Source organism: Hemitrygon akajei, chromosome 8, assembly GCF_048418815.1.
Source record: "Hemitrygon akajei chromosome 8, sHemAka1.3, whole genome shotgun sequence".
In the NCBI taxonomy this organism is placed as follows: domain Eukaryota; kingdom Metazoa; phylum Chordata; class Chondrichthyes; order Myliobatiformes; family Dasyatidae; genus Hemitrygon; species Hemitrygon akajei.
This window is the reverse complement of record NC_133131.1, coordinates 7,071,166-7,087,179: the sequence shown is the minus strand read 5'-3', so window position 1 is coordinate 7,087,179 and position 16,014 is coordinate 7,071,166. Positions and strand designations below refer to the sequence as shown.

The 16,014-nt window shown below is 40.4% G+C and overlaps 2 protein-coding genes across 3 annotated transcripts in view; one reads left to right on the top strand and one right to left on the bottom strand.

Annotated features, from left to right (window-relative positions):
• med13a (mediator complex subunit 13a) overlaps positions 1–1,221 on the top strand; it is a 187,311-nt gene extending 186,090 nt beyond the window's left edge. For both annotated transcript variants that reach the window (XM_073053133.1, XM_073053134.1), the window contains exon 31: positions 482–1,221. In XM_073053133.1, the coding sequence (XP_072909234.1) occupies positions 482–614 (133 nt within the window). In that variant the 3' untranslated portion in view covers positions 615–1,221. The remainder of the gene's footprint in view (positions 1–481) is intronic.
• Positions 1,222–8,208: 6,987 nt separating this feature from the next.
• Positions 8,209–16,014, bottom strand: part of ints2 (integrator complex subunit 2) — an 80,188-nt gene continuing 72,382 nt past the window's right edge. The window contains exons 23-25 of the mRNA XM_073053132.1: positions 10,922–11,027; positions 9,949–10,125; positions 8,209–9,027 (exon numbers count right to left, since the gene is read on the bottom strand). Coding sequence (XP_072909233.1) covers positions 8,849–9,027; positions 9,949–10,125; positions 10,922–11,027 — 462 coding nt within the window. The 3' untranslated portion in view covers positions 8,209–8,848. The remainder of the gene's footprint in view (positions 9,028–9,948; positions 10,126–10,921; positions 11,028–16,014) is intronic.

Below are 16,014 nucleotides of genomic sequence, written 5' to 3'. Positions count from 1 at the left end.
CATGTGGGTTTCCTCTGGGTGATCAGTTTCCTCCCACTGTCCGAAGATGTAATGGTTAATTAGGTTAAATATTCATTGTAAATTGTCCTGTGATTAGACTAGAGTTGTGGTATGGCTCATTGAGAAAAAGGGCCTATTCTATGCTGTAACTCTAAATAAAATGAATAAAAACAAGTTTTTATTAATGTTATGAATAATATATTCAGCATCTCATAGAAATTGGCCAGTCACATTTTTGATTTGCAGAATGTTAGATTATCAACTGATCTGCTTATCTGCACACAAAACTGCATTGTAATGGCAATTAAGTGAAACATTTGTGTATTTCAGGTTTATGCTCAGTTACAGTTTTTAAATGTTATTTTTTTCTGTAGCAGCATTGCAATTTATGAAGTGTTGGCATGCTGTTTACCTTGTAGATGTTCTTGTTTGTAGTGTTTATAAGTGGTGTTTCATATTGTAAAATTCCTTCAAATGCCAGGTTTGTTCTCGAACAGTACAACGCTCTTTCCTGGCTCACCTGTGACCCTGCCACTCAGGATCGCCGCTCCTGCCTCCCCGTTCATTTTGTGGTGCTGACGCAGCTGTACAACTTCATCACAAGCATGTTGTAGACCAGGCGAAGAAGTGGCCAGAGATTCGGGAAAACTCTTAGAAAAGGGATGTCGTTTGAGAGCATCATTGAGAGCAGGATTCTGTGGGAAGGGAAGTGGACGATACTCATGGACAAAATGGAGAGATTCATGAAATTGGGTCTGAAGCACCTGAGGGTGTCCCCCCACCCCCACAACCCCCGTAATTGCTTGATGGGTTTTAAAGCCACAGGCAGTTATCCAAAAAATGCCTGCATCTTAATTTATTGTAAGTTTTTAAATGTTGTATAAATTGTCTTATATTTTGTATTTTTTTTAATTTTTCAAGAAGGTTTATATTACCTTCAGGCTTTAAAGCATTTGTTGTACTAAAATATCTATAATCGTCTTAAGAGTTTGCAGTAGGTTGCTATAAAGTCAGGAGCAAGAGCAGCAAATATCTATTGGCTCAATGTACATTTAGTAGGGGCAGGAGTTAGTGTCAGCCACATCTTGTGTGGTGAAAACGCAGCAAAGCTGCCAGTGCAGAGTACTTGTACAGTAAATAAAGTATGTTCACTGTGTTTATAACTGAGAAAAGGACATCTTAAGCATTTCCTATCATGCATTTTTGAAGCCAGGGATAAAAGGGGAGGTGTGTGGGGGGGGGGGGAAGTTGGGGGGAGTGTTCGACAGGTAGCAGGGCTGAGAAGACGAATGCTCTAGCTGGGTCAGTCCCTGTGGCCTGTCTATTTGTATATATAAAAAAAATCAGTAACTTTAATTTGTTACTACTGTATAAAAATTGTGCAGAATGGTAACTAAATTTTGTAGCAACATAATTTTTTTCCAAAATTGAATCAATGCAAAGCAGGTGTGATGGTCTGTTGTAGTGTTAAGGTTTCTAGGCCCCAGACTTTTTATCATTGTCTGAACTTTATAATGGCTTTAGAGAATGGACCGCTTGACTGATCCAGGTACCATCTTTGTGAAAATTACACGCGTATGCTTTTTCTTGTTTTGGTCCTCCATTAATTATGATTCACTGGTGAGCACACCTGATAATTTAACACACACCCCATTGCTCCATGGTTTACTTTTGTATGAAATGTCTTTTTTTCTCTACTGTTAATTAATTACTGCAGACATTTTAAGATTTGGAATACTGAAAATTATTGGGACATTTAGAACCTTTATAAAGCATTCAATTGTGGGTAACATAGATTCAAATAAATGGCCTCTCAGGTTAGCAACAATTTGAAAATAATAGTGACAGAAGATGGTTGGCTCAACATTTGCCTCGTATGCCCTTGCATCTCCACATTTCCCATTGTCATGTTACATTCTGAACTTAAAAGAAATTTTACTTTCTTTGAGAAGTAAATTTTTTCAAATAATCTCTGGTCAAGTTGCTATGTAGACTCAGTGCCTTTTTTCTAAACAACTCCAATTCCATTTTTATACATTCACAAGGTAAAATTTACATTTCAATAAAAGGATCTAAAGGGTCAAATAGTATAATGATATAAATAGTTTGAAGCTAAACTAAGTGATGAATTTCCGTTTAGGAAGTTAAATTCAAAACCACCTTCAGAGATTTGCTTGCCTGCAATATAATTTGTGGGAAGAAATTCTTATGACAATTTATCTCAGTTGACCTTCTGTAGTAGTGTCAAACAGGTTGAATAGAGACTGGTTGTAGGTCCTGACAGAAGGACTGGACCACGCTATGCAAATATAATTAGCTCCCCATTTAGAAAAATAATTTTTAAAAATTTTACCATTACAATCCCTGTGCCTGCCCGAAACTGATTGGTAAAGGTACAGATGGTTTTGAGACACTCCTGTCAGGGGTGATGCCGTAGTATTTCCACATGGGAAGGAAACTAATTATAGCTGAGTAATGTCTCAAATAATTTGTTGGAGAATTTGCAGTAAGTATGTGCAGGTGTAAATTTTTGAACTTGTGGCTGTAATACAAACTCTCTACCATGTGGTGACTGTATAGACGGTAACTAGTCAGAGATGTATTAGTCTTAGCAGCAGGAAAACACCAGTTTTGAATTGATAGAAATTTTAAAATTCTAACAAGTATACAAATATGCCACCAGAACCATCAGAAAAAGAACTTGCCAATTAAGTGAGAGTCCGCTGCAGGAATATGTAATTCAAAAAAGTGTTGCCTAACTTCATAGGTAATTCTTGCTAGCATTTTCAAAAGGCTGATTTTTGCCAGAGGTATTGAGTGACCAAAATCCAAGGATTAATTTGCCCTTGTCAAGATGATTTCAGTAAGATATTGGTTATTTGTGTATTAACATTTGATCAAATCTGATCCCTTTATGGCTGGGTATAGTAGGAGCACATTTCTTTCTGGTAATGTAAACCGGTTTGGCTCATCAAGTGAAAACCTGAATAGCACTTTATGCTTGTTTAATCCTTGGGAAAGTATGCATGGCATAAATTCTGGAAGACAGCTGAGACTTGAAGCTTTTTACATCTTACAGTTTAGCCTTTATAAATTTCACAAGGGTGGCTTTTCTGAAGGTAACAAGGAAGTGATAAACATATGAGATAATGTTTAACTCAAATGCTCTTAATTACTAAGACTTGGGGAAAATGTGTGGCAGGGAGATGTCAGTTGGCAATTTTTTTTAATAAATAAGAAAATGTACATAGCTTTTAAAGCTACGTGTAGCAATTTAGAGGCCTTCAAGAAATAGTTGAGATAGGAGTTTCATAAGAATTTGTTGGTACAATAATCATGTTCCAAGACTGCATTAGGACTGTTAAAGTTAAAACTCCCAAACTTGATGTTTAAAGCCCAAGTCATCAATCACTTTTTCAAAATTCTCTTTAACTCTTTTCTTCTCTTGGGTGTTTGTTTGCTTGCCACTGTGTGAGCCTTTGTACCAGTGGACATTCACTTTTGAAGACTGTGAGCATGTGGTGAATTTATGAAAGAGCATTTGCCCTAACCTTATACCCTAAAACTGTCCTCTGTTCAAGGTACACTTAAGTTCATTAGTGTAAACCCTTAATATAAATAAGCCCACTACCTACAATGCCGAACATTAAAGTTTTGCCAAAATTTCACAAAACACTTTTTGTAGTTTGAATTATGACCCTTCTTTGCAATAGCCCTCTTAATGATAGGAGATAATTTATAAACAATCATTACAGTTCCAGGGTACCATTGAACCAAAAATGCTTTGTTGAGTGGCAATAGCACTCTGGTTCCTGTTCTTTCCCTGTGACCAGTCTTTAATGTCTACAACAGCATAGAAACAGAGTATTTGACTTGCCCTGTTTATGCTGACCATTATGCCCATCTAATCCCATTTGACTGTATATATTCTATAGATACTGAATATAGATAGTGCTATAGATGACTGAACATGTTCTTGGGCATTGTGACATTAGGAAATAGTAATACCAACACAATTTATTGGTTTTTTTTTTAAAAAAAAGGTAAACTATCTTTTTCCCTATCCAAAATTGTGTTCATTTTAAAATTTGTCCCCACTCAACTCATTCCTGAAAAATAGGTTCTTTAAGTAATTCAGAGGGTAGTTGGTAGGTGGTCACCTCAGAGGGTGATGGGAACACCACAGAGTGAACTTTGTGGTACTAAGTTGACCATGGTACATCTGTTATGACAGTGGCTGCTTGTTTGAAATGATCAGAAGTGAATTGACTGTTAACTCTTAACTTTTTTCCAATGATGTTGCTTGACTTGGCCCAAACCTAAAATTTCTTTCAAAATTTGCTTAAATAAATTTAAAACTTGTAACTATATAACAAATTAGATTTGTTTTCTGTCATATTTAGTTCTTAATAATAGCATTTGTGGATTTAGAGAAACTGCTGTTTTAATTGAAAAATATTTATCCACATATCCCTGCCTGACTCTTACCGCAGTTATATTCAGTGGTGTTCTTGAAATCTGGTGCATATGCATAATCTGGTGGTTATATGATAGTATTAAGTTGAAAAGGATATCTTCATTAAATGGAGTTTCACCACAGTGCAGGCTTTCTACTGTTACCCACAATTTATTGCTAAGTTTATTCTCCAGTGTGGAGAAGAGCAATCATTGTAACTGGGTCATCATGATTTAAGGTATGATTGCCTGCAGACAATACTATTCTGGATACTTCCAGCAGTTTTACAAACCTATGATCCCTACGGGAATCTGTAGCCTCTTCCCAGTTCAGATATTTTCCTGGTCACGCTCAAACCAGATCTGAAAGTGGTCCATTTGATTGTGCAAACACTAGTAATCCCAGTGCTTAAATAATGCATTGCTTCAAAGTTTTTTTTGTCTTATTTAAATTTCATAATTTAATCTTTTTTGTCAAAATATTTATAGATTTTTGAGCTGAATTGCAGTAGATTTAAAAAAAACTCAAATTTTATTAATTGTTGGATTTTACAGAGTTGATGCCTTGCTTATTTTTAAAGAGATAAAATATTGGGAGAACAATGTCATGTTTTACTGAAAAGTTGGTTGCCTGTAACAGCTGGGCAAGCAGTGATGAAAGCCCAGATGTAGTGACGAATGGTCCATTTTTTTTCCTTGGTGTCTTGTTTTGGTATAAAACATCCTGCTTGCAAAGCTGCAGCTGTACTTCCTTTCGAGTCTTTCAATGAATTATGAACAAATTTTAGTCTGGAGATCGTGGCAAACACTAAAAGCTACATACAGTCCAAAAAGCTTAAAGTACAAATTATGGTTGAATTGTTGAAAAAGTTTATACTTTTTAAACATTTTCAGATGAAAATAAATAATTTATTCATAATATTGGTGTGACACTCCTTTGTCATTTTATTTACTTATTCAGGTTTATTCACTTATCTGGGTGTGCAGTTAGGACTAAGAGGTAGAGATTACAGGATTAATTATCTAACAAATACTGCTTGCTGTATTAGTTTCAGGGAGAGGATGGATTAATCATTAGGAGTGATAGTTGGTTAGCAGAACTGGAACAGTTATTTAGTCCTTGACCCTGCTCCACCATCTAGCACAATTTGCAATTATGGCTGATCTATGACCTTATACTTTTCCTCCATCATCTTCTCCCCTGCCCCCCCCGTATTCCTCAAAACACTTTTGTACTCAAAATCAATCTTGACTGGACCCTATTGTTTTAAATTTCACTTGTAATTCCGTAGGTCTTTTCACTAAAAAGAAAAGCTGCTGTAGCAATTTTACACATTGCTTGAATGATGACTTGAACACTGATGTGAATATCAGTAACAATGCATTAGCTGCAACTAAGTTCCGCGCATCATACACTACTCTCTGATGTCATGTCTGGCTCTAGTTAGATGGCAGTACACTCAGCTGCATCGGCCTCTCCAGGACCAGCTAAAGGTGTTTTTGTTTTATTTAAACGTCCTTTTTTTATGCTCGTAAGACCCTGCTGGTCGTGAAGAACTTCAAGCACTGCAGGTCTACCCCATCAGTGAGTTGCTCGATAGAGGGGGAGCTGGAGGAGTTGTATTTGGTGCGGACCATTTTGCTGCCTGCTAAAGAAAGCTGTTGGAATCAATTCGCAAAGTTGCTGATTGTCTTAAGACATTTTTCTTGTCGCAAGACCCTGTTGGACATTAGTAATGTGAAATACTGTAAGTCTGACTCACTGGTTTATTGCAGAGACTGACTGAGCATGGACTATGCCTCATGGCGGTGTTGCCTATTGCAGCTGCTCAGGAGGGAAGAAACTGGAAGTGTTGAGCTGTCCATGCTGGCTTGGGGGGAGACTGCTCCTGTCGGTGCTGCTCTCCAGTATTCACTCAGTGGAAGGCAAGCTGGACTGCATGTGTACATGCGTTCATCTGTGGAAACCGAGAGCTTGTTCTTGCTGAGAACATCTATGCACCACCAATCTACAGGCCATCTCACTTAGAGACTTGGGTGATACTATTTCTTTTTCGGGACTGTTTTGCAGCTTGAGCCCAGAGGAACGCTGTTTCATATGACTATTCATGTCTGGTTTGAATGATTATTAAACAAAAACATGATTTTTTCCTGTTGCCTCGGTAGTGAAGGCCTGCAGCCAATGGTCACAGACTGGAGTTTTCTTCTATGTTGTATACTTTGAAGTGAGTGAAAGAGATTTCAATATTGTATGCAATCTATTCTCAGCTCTCACAGAATCTGAAAAGATGCTAAAAGGAGAAGAAAATCTGCAGCTGCTGGAAATCAAATAATACACACAAAATGCTGGAGGAACACAGCAGGCCAGGCAGCATCTATGGAAAAGTGTAAACAGTCAACCCAACCACCTTCCCATTTCACTCACCTTACCTGCCCATCACCTCACCTGCCCATCACCTCCCTCTGCTTCTCCTTCCCCTTCTCCAGTCCTTTATCTCTTTCACCAATCCACTTCCTGGCTCTTTACTTCACCCTCCCCCTCCCGGTTTCATTTATCACCAACTACCTTGTATTACATCCTCTCCTCCCCACCCACCTTCTAATCTCTCTCTTCCAGTCCTCAAGGGTGTCAGTGCAAAATGCTGACTGTTTACTCTTTTTCCATAGATGGTGCCTGGCCTGCTGTGTGCTAAGGAGATTATGGGGGAAAAAATCATTTCAGATCAGGTTGCCAGCTGGAAGAGAAAGACACCAAATCCCACAGCAATTCATGGCATCCAACCACATCAAAGCTGCTCTGCTGCCAAGGTCAAGTACATCCTCCCTGTGCTTGGTGTGAAGAACATTCAGTTGTATTTTCACTGGGCCTTAACATTATTGCTCAACTTTTGTTCCCTTATGCTCTTGTCCAGCCTCAACGGTGTATTCTGTTCAGTTCTGCTGGGCTCATCATACGAAGGGATGTGGAGAGAATCCAGAGGAGATCTGAGGATGGTTCCTCAGGTGAGGGAATACAATTACAAGGATAGATTAGAGAGTGCAACTGTTTCCTAAGGAGAAAAGTGGAGGGGAAATCTGATGTGATATATAAAATGAGTTAGTCATTTTAGCACAGCTGAGATTTTCCTCTGGCAGGAGTGAAAAATTTTGCAACACAGTGCTGGAGGAATCCTTCAGGTCAGGCACCATCTCTGGAGAAAAATGAACAGTCAAGAGTTTGAACTTCAAGATTTTGCATGAGACCCAGTGCCACCCATATTAAGAAAGTGGGTTCAGGAAATTATACAACTATTGTATAACAATGGCAGTAGCCCCCTTTGTTAGTAGCTCTCCTGCTATATTTAAAGGGATACTGTAACATTGGGAGACTTGGGTCATTACTGTCAAGACGTAACTACAGGTTCCTCAATTGCCTCAACACCACAGTGTACTACTTTTCTAGGAATTACCTGTTAAGATGCATGTTTAATGGTTGCCTCAGCATTTCACACAGCTGACACTCCATTGCTGGAGATGTTGCAACCACAGCAGCCCAGAAAGATGGGCTGTTAATTTCAAGTACGAAAGTTACAGAGCTCTTCTTTATCTCCTACCTTACTGTATCAATTATTTAATTATCAATTACTGCTAGACTCTGATGTGGAAAACATGACACGTGCACTGGTGGCATCTTAGCTGATTCACCAATAAGCCCATAAAAGAAAACTGCATACACAGAAAAATAGTTTGCCATAGACCAGAATGCTCAAAGGCTGTGCTGTAGTGCCCTAGTCTGCAAGCTTTAATAAAATACCAATTAGGCAATTCTATTAAATAATCTAAATAGTCACATAATCCGAACAAACACCAGAACTAAGAGATGTAGCAGTGACCTGCTGACTCTAGGTGATGGGTCAATAGTAGTGCTAATGGGTTACTTGGAAACTATGATAATGGAAAATAACTGACTACTTCTGATAGCGTCACAGTCCATTTCTTTCTCTCGTTTGGTTATTATATTTTTCTCCCCAAGGACAAAGTATGAGGGTGGGAAAGGGATGTTAGATTGAGGTAAAAAGGAACAATTATCAAATGATCAGCATATTCTTATGGATGTACTGTACGACATGGGTAATAAGCACTAATTTAAAATGTAAATGGACAATTTTTTTTATTACAAAGCAAATCTAAGTTGCAATTTGCAGAAAATTGAATAGTCAGATTTATAAAGATATTAAAATGTCCATTTCTTTTTCAGGACAATAGGTCCAGCTTGGTCTCTGGCTGTAATTGAAAATCCATCCTGTATTTGGATTTATACAGAGCACAGCACCTATGTTTCTGGTGAAAACTGTTCCGTCACTCACCAGTCTCATTTCATGTTAGCTGTTGCAGCGTTAGCTTCATTCTAGTACTAGACTCCAACGACAGCTGTATTTATTATTTCTAAGAAAGTTGCTTCGATGCGCTGGCACAAAAGCACGTCAGGGTCCAAACTCTCGGTAATATTCTCCCCCTTTTTAATCACCTCCAGATCTGTACTTGAGTAGAAGTTGGCACTTGCATGAGGGTTCTCTTTTAAATTCTTGAGACCTAGGAAAAGATAATTAACATAAACTGCCTTTCTTGACTTGTGTTAGAATGCAGCTGTGTAACTATGGTATACACCAGTTCTATGTAATCTGGTCAATGCCGCAACCCTGGTATTCTTAATCATCAGGCATGGACTTGCCTTTAAACTAAAAAAGATGCAACTATATTTCAACTTAAGTTAGGAAGATCTGCAAAACAGCATTCTTCACCGCAGCCCCCCCCCCCCCCCCCCCCTTTCAGATTAGCAGGAATGATGATCAACATTCAATTGCTTCTAAGAACATTCAGGAATAAACCTCTGGGACCTAGATGATCTATACTATTCCACCATTCTAGCAACTCTTTAAAAATGTTGAGGGCCTAAACAAGAAAACAAACACTATCCTTAATTTTGTATTTACAGAAGTTGAAAAAGAAGGAGCAGCTTTGGTTAGATTAGCTTTTCTTTTCTTACTCTGCATGTAGAGATTCCTGTTAGGTACATCTATTAAGTCAAAGAGCATCTATGGAGAGAAATGGACAGTTGATACCTGGACATTGACTGTCGAGTTCCCCCCACACATGCTATTCAAGTTCTGGCTCCAGATTCCAGCGTCTGTGGCTCCACTGATAAATCATTGCTTCAAAGCATGTCAGCCTTTCGAGCAACCTGGCTAGTGATCAGGAGTCTAAACTGAATTTCACCCACCACCCATCTCCCACCTAGAAGATCCTGAGCCAGCATATTGTTGCCAATCTGCTAATTTAACAGTAAACCAACAAGAACTGACCAGAATTTTTCCATAGTGACTTTTCCTAATTACTGAATAACAACTTGTGGTTTTAGGATAGGGTCCAGAGGGAGTCAAATTATTATCTTCATTTCTAATGGTTATATCTGAAGACATTTTTGATTAACTAATGTAATGAACAAATACATACGTGTGATGATGGGGTCAATATCTTGTGCCTGAGTGGCAACATGCGAGGCACAGACTTGTCCGGTCTGAATCAGTAATGAGGTAACATCATCACAGAGAGGTGGGAAAGCTCGGCAGAAAGACACTAAACAAGGCAATGTCGGCATGAAGAAGGCAAACCGTTTAGCCTGGGTCAGCACTGTACAAAGAAGGAAATGGTTGTTAACACTTCAAAGTTTATTCAATACAAAGGCAGAGCCTCCAAAGATAGGATTTTTAAACAGAACTGTAGCTGAAATGCCCTGCCAGCAGTGGTGGTAGAGGCAAACACATTAGGGGCATTGAAGAGACTCGTGGATGACGCACACGGGTGATAGTAAAATGGAGGGCTTTGCAGGACACAAGTGTTTCATTGGTTTTAGGGTAGTTACAAGGTTTGGCACAATGTGGGCCAAGGTACTGTGATATGTTTTGCATTCTGAGTACTGGAATACTCAGGTCAGACAGTATCCATGTGGATAGATCAAAATTAATGTCTCAGGCAAGAATCTTTATCTGACCTCTTTGGATTTTTAGTATTTTTCATTTTGTTTTGGTCACCTTAATCTTAGTTAGCTTCCAGCTTTCCTCAATATCAACCTCTCCACTTACAAACCCATTTCAATGCTGTAGCTCTGACTCTAATCAATTTGTCACCCAGAATATAGCCTGTCCATGTGCTATAAATTGTTAAGCAATATTTTACCTGCTTTCCACAATCTTAGTGGCCAAGGTTACGGATTATTGTCTTGATTAATGCCTTGCACTAGGCATTAGTGTACAGTAACCTTACTTGGTTTGTTTTCAAAGCACACAGTTTTCAACTATTCTGAAGAAAGGGATACCTACCCCAGTGAGAACTGGACAAAAGTCGCACTTGCATGGAAAGAAACTGGTTTGTGACGCATTCTCCCCCATATTTCACATTTAAAGCATAGCAGCTCGAAAAATCTCACCTGTCAGTATCGTTCCCATGACGTTGATGGACAAACGTGCTACACTGAGAGACTTGGGCAATGCATACTGGATACACAAGTGAGACAGAAGTTGGATGGCAAATATCTAAACGGAGCACAGCAGAACAATTACATTTCACTTTGACATAAGAGACCTTAGGAATCTGCTTTTGGATCAGGCATAAACTGAGAGATTTACAGTGGGACAGAAGGCATTATCACAGTTTTAAGTCAAGTGAAGCAAAATTTAATGGGACAATTCTCCAGTTTACCATAGAACAATTCACAAGTAGTTGGCAGCAAATTAACACATTAGTGCTTCAATATTGAGATTAAGACATGATTCTGGGAAAAGCTTTAATCTGCATTAAACCTCTTTTATACCTGCATGGGAAAGTTTGATGTATTTCCCTACCCCAGGTAATATTTTTATATTCGTTGAAGGGACATGGGTATTATTGCAAAGGTCTATTTATTCATCACCCCTAAAGTTAATACATTTAAAATAAAGGTCTAATTTAGAGAGGTCAGCATCGATTATAAAAAGCAAAGCTTTTTGGACATTCAGAATACAATAGTGGCATTACCATACCAACTCCAAATCTATTCTGCAGCTGTTTGATTGATTGAGTTGCTTTCCCCATAAGATGACCAGCAGCATCAATATTATAATCACAAGAAATTCTGCAGATGCCAGAAATCCAAAGCAACGCACACAAAATGCTGGAGGGACTCAACAGGTCAAGCAGCTTCCATGGAAAAAGTTTTGGACAGAAGGCCTTCTTCAGGACTGGAAAGGGAGGTTTGGGAAAGAAGGATGGCTAGAAGGTGATAAGTGAAGCTGGGTGGGTAGAAATAGTAAAGAGCTGGAGATGAAGGCATCTGACAGGATCATAAGACAAAGGAGGATAGGACCCCAGGGGAGGTGATAAGTAGGTGAGAAGTGGTAAGAGGTCAGAGTGGAGAACAGAAGAGAGGAGTGAATTTTTTCCAATTGGAAGGAGAAATCAATATTCATGCCTTCAAGGTGTTGCTCTTTCACTCTGAGGCTACATCCACACTAGACTGGATAATTTTGAAAACGCCGATTTCACGTAAAAACGATAGGCAACAACACTATGCGTTTTAAAAAATATCTCTGTTCACGTTGGAACGGAGATTTCGGTGAATCTCCTCCTCCTGCGCATGCGCAGGACACATCTACCAAAAACAAGCGACATGTTTGGTGTCGAATCTCGCTGTGAAAGTGTGTGTTTGTGTAGTTACAGACCAGAAAAACTTAAAATGACGGACAGCTGTTGGCTTTCGCGCAGGAGAACTTGTAAAAGAAAAACAAATACTGGAGCGTACGGAGGCAACCGACAGGGAGTTCACAGACGGGTTGACCCGGCTGACGACGAACATTGAAAAACTGACAAACTCTGTTGCATTAATAAAGCACCTTGTTAAATGTATAAAACATATCTGCATCAGTATTATCTTGTATTTCCATACAATGTTACATCAGGCTGTTACACATCTATTGTCAGAGAAGTACTTGCATAAATAGGTAAACCACCTTCATACGAGCAAGGACAGAAAACGGCAAAGTGAGTATACTTATTTATTCAGTAAGTTATGGGTCGAAGTATTTGAGTACATTTCTAACTCCTCTGGCTTCAGTCTCGTTGCCGTCTGTTCTGAAATTGTTAGGTTGCGTTCAAGGGAACAATGAAATAGCGTGCTGCCGTCTGACAGCGTTTTCAGATTTCTCTGGTTACCCCGTCCACACTGCTCCGGCCAATCTGACGTTTTCAAAAATACACACTTCAGAGAACGTTTCTGAAAAGCTCCGGTTTTGGGGGACGAAAACGCCGTTTTAGTGTGGATATAGGGTAAAAACTGAGAAAAAGCTTCGGTTACAGATTCATCCAGTGTAGTGTGGACGTAGCCTCAGGATGGCATCATTGTAGTATAAGAGGCCACGTTGGAATGAGAATCAGAATTAAAATGTTGGGCCACTGGGCAGTTCTGCTTCTGGCGGATGGTGCAGAGGAGCTTGACGAAACAGTCCCCCAATGGGACTGAAGGCTGACAAATCCCCAGGTCCAGATGGTCTGCATCCTAGGGTACTAAAGGAGGTGGCTCTGGAAATTGCGGATGCATTGGTAATCATTTTCCAATGTTCCTTAGATTCAGGATCAGTTCCTGAGGATTGGAGAATGGCTAATGTTATCCCACTTTTTAAGAAAGGAGGGAGGGAGAAAACAGAGAACTATCAACCTATCAGCCTGACATCGGTGGTGGGGAAGATGCTAGAGTCCATTATTAAGGATGAAATAGTGGCATATCTAGATAGCAGTGATAGGATTGGGCCGAGCCAGCATGGATTTACCAAGGGTAAATCATGCTTGACTAATCTATTGGAGTTTTTCGAGGATGTAACCAGGAAGTTAGACAAGGGAGATCCAGTGGATGTAGTGTACCTCAATTTTCAGAAGGCATTTGATAAGGTCCCACATAGGAGATTGGTGGGTAAAATCAAAGCTCATGGCATTGGGGGGAAGACATTGACATGGATAGAAAACTGGTTGGCAGATAGAAAGCAAAGGATAGCGGTGAATGGGTGTTTCTCGGAATGGCAGGTGGTGACTAGTGGGGTGCCAGAGGGCTCGGTATTGGGACCACAGCTGTTTACGATTTACATCAACGATTTAGATGAAGGCATTGAGAATAACATCAGCAAGTTTGCTGATGATACTAAGCTGGGTGGCAGTGTGACATGTGATGAGGATGTTAGGAGAATTCAGGGTGACTTGGATAGGCTGGGTGAGTGGGCGGATACTTGGCAGATGACGTTTAATGTGAATAAGTGTGAGGTTATCCACTTTGGGAGTAAGAACAGGAAGGCAGATTATCTGAACGGTGTAAAGTTAGGTAAAGGAGAAATACAAAGAGATCTAGGAGTCCTTGTTCATCAGTCACTGAAGGTGAATGAGCAAATGCAGCAGGCAGTGAAGAAGGCTAATGGAATGTTGGCCTTTATTACAAAGGGAATTGAGTACAAGAGCAAGGAAATCCTCTTGCATTTGTACAGAGCCCTGGTGAGACCACACCTGGAGTATTGTGTACAGTTTTGGTCTCCAGGGTTAAGGAAGGTCATCCTGGCTGTAGAGGAAGTGCAGCGTAGATTCACAAGGTTAATTCCTGGGATGTCAGGACTGTCTTACGCAGAGAGGTTAGAGAGACTGGGCTTGTACACGCTGGAATTAAGGAGATTGAGAGGGGATCTGATTGCAACATATAAGATTATTAAGGGACTGGACAAGATAGAGGCAGGAAATATGTTCCAGATGCTGGGAGAGTCCAGTACCAAAGGGCATGGTTTGAGAATAAGGGGTAGGTCATTTAGGACAGAGTTAAGGAAAAACTTCTTCTCCCAGAGAGTTGTGGGGGTGTGGAATGCACTGCCTCAGAAGGCAGTGGAGGCCAATTCTCTGGATGCTTTCAAGAAGGAGCTAGATAGGTATCTTATGGATAGGGGAATCAAGGGATATGGGGACAAGGCAGGAACCGGGTATTGATAGTAGATGATCAGCCATGATCTCAAAATGGTGGTGCAGGCTCGAAGGGCCGAATGGTCTACTTCCGCACCTATTGTCTAATTTATGATGGGTCTCACCAATGTAGAGGCCACATGGGAACACAATAGGTGACGCCAGCAGACTGTTTAGGGCCATAAATGGAAGTGAGGGAGGTGAATGGGCAGGTGTACCACTTTGGTCACTTGCAGAGATAAGTGCCGTGAGGGAGAGGAGTTGAAAGTAATGAATGGACAAGGGAATCACCGAGCAATCCCTGCAGAAAGTGGGGGTAAGTAAAGATGTGATTAGCAGTAGGATTTACACAGATGTTGCCAGGGCTTTAAGATCTGAGAAATAGTGAAAGGTAGAATAAATTAGAACTTTATTCGCCGGAGTGTAGGAGAATGAGAATAGATCTTAAAGAGATATACAAAACTATGAGGTGTTTAGTTAGGGTAAATGCAAGCAAGTTATTTTTCTACTGAGGTTAGGTGAGACGGTGAGACTACAACTAGAGGTCATAGGTTAAGGGTGAAACGTTTCAGGGGAGCCTGAAGGGGAACTTGTTCACTCAGGATGGTGAGAACTTGGAATGAGCTGTCAGCAGAGATGGTGAATGTGGGCTCAATAACAATACTTGAGGTTTGGAAAAGTGCATACATGGATGAGAGGGGTATGGAGGGCTATGGACTGGGTGCGAGTAGATGGGACTAGGCAGAAAACAGGTGAGCATGGACTAGATAGACCGAAGGGCCTGTTTCTGTACTGTACTGCTCTGTGGCTCTGGATCCCTTTGGAGATGGCAGATGTTGCGGATGGTGGTGTGCTGAAGATAGAGGCTCATGGGGGTGGTATGCAAGAACAAGAAGAACTCCCACTCTTAAGGTGGCAGAAGGATGGGGTAAACACGGACTTTCGGGAAAAGGAGAAGCATATGAGGGCAGCATCATGGGAGGAGAAAGGGAAACTCAGTTCTTTGGAGGAGGAGGACAACTCTGTCCTAGAAAGGAATGCCTCATCCTGGGTGGGAAGAGGCATAATCACGATGGCTGCGGGAACTGGTAGGTTTATAAAAGATGTTGGTTGACAGTTTGTCTCCAGAGGTGAAGACAACAATCAAGAAAGGGGAGGGAGGTGTCAGAAATAGATAAAGTGGATTCAAGGGACGGTGCAAATTGGAACCAAGGAGTAAAGAATGGAGTCGAGGTATGAAGACACTAGTTGAGTGAGGCAGGAACAGGCAAAGACAATGGGCCTACCCAGAGAGTCAAGTTTGTAGATCTTGGGTAGGAGGTAGAATTGAACAGTGTAGGGTTAGCAAACTATGAGTTTAGTGGCAGTGAATGGGAATTCTGCAGGGTTGATAAGGTCAGTGATGGTGGTGAACAGTTTTCTGATGGTCTGAGAGTTACCGCCTGACCTCAGCAAGGTAGAGGCAAGGCCACCGTACTACAGCAGCACTCTCTTTCTCTGTAGGTTTGATGGCAAGGTTGGAATTGGTCCAGAGTGGAGGGCAGTGCATTCAGAGGG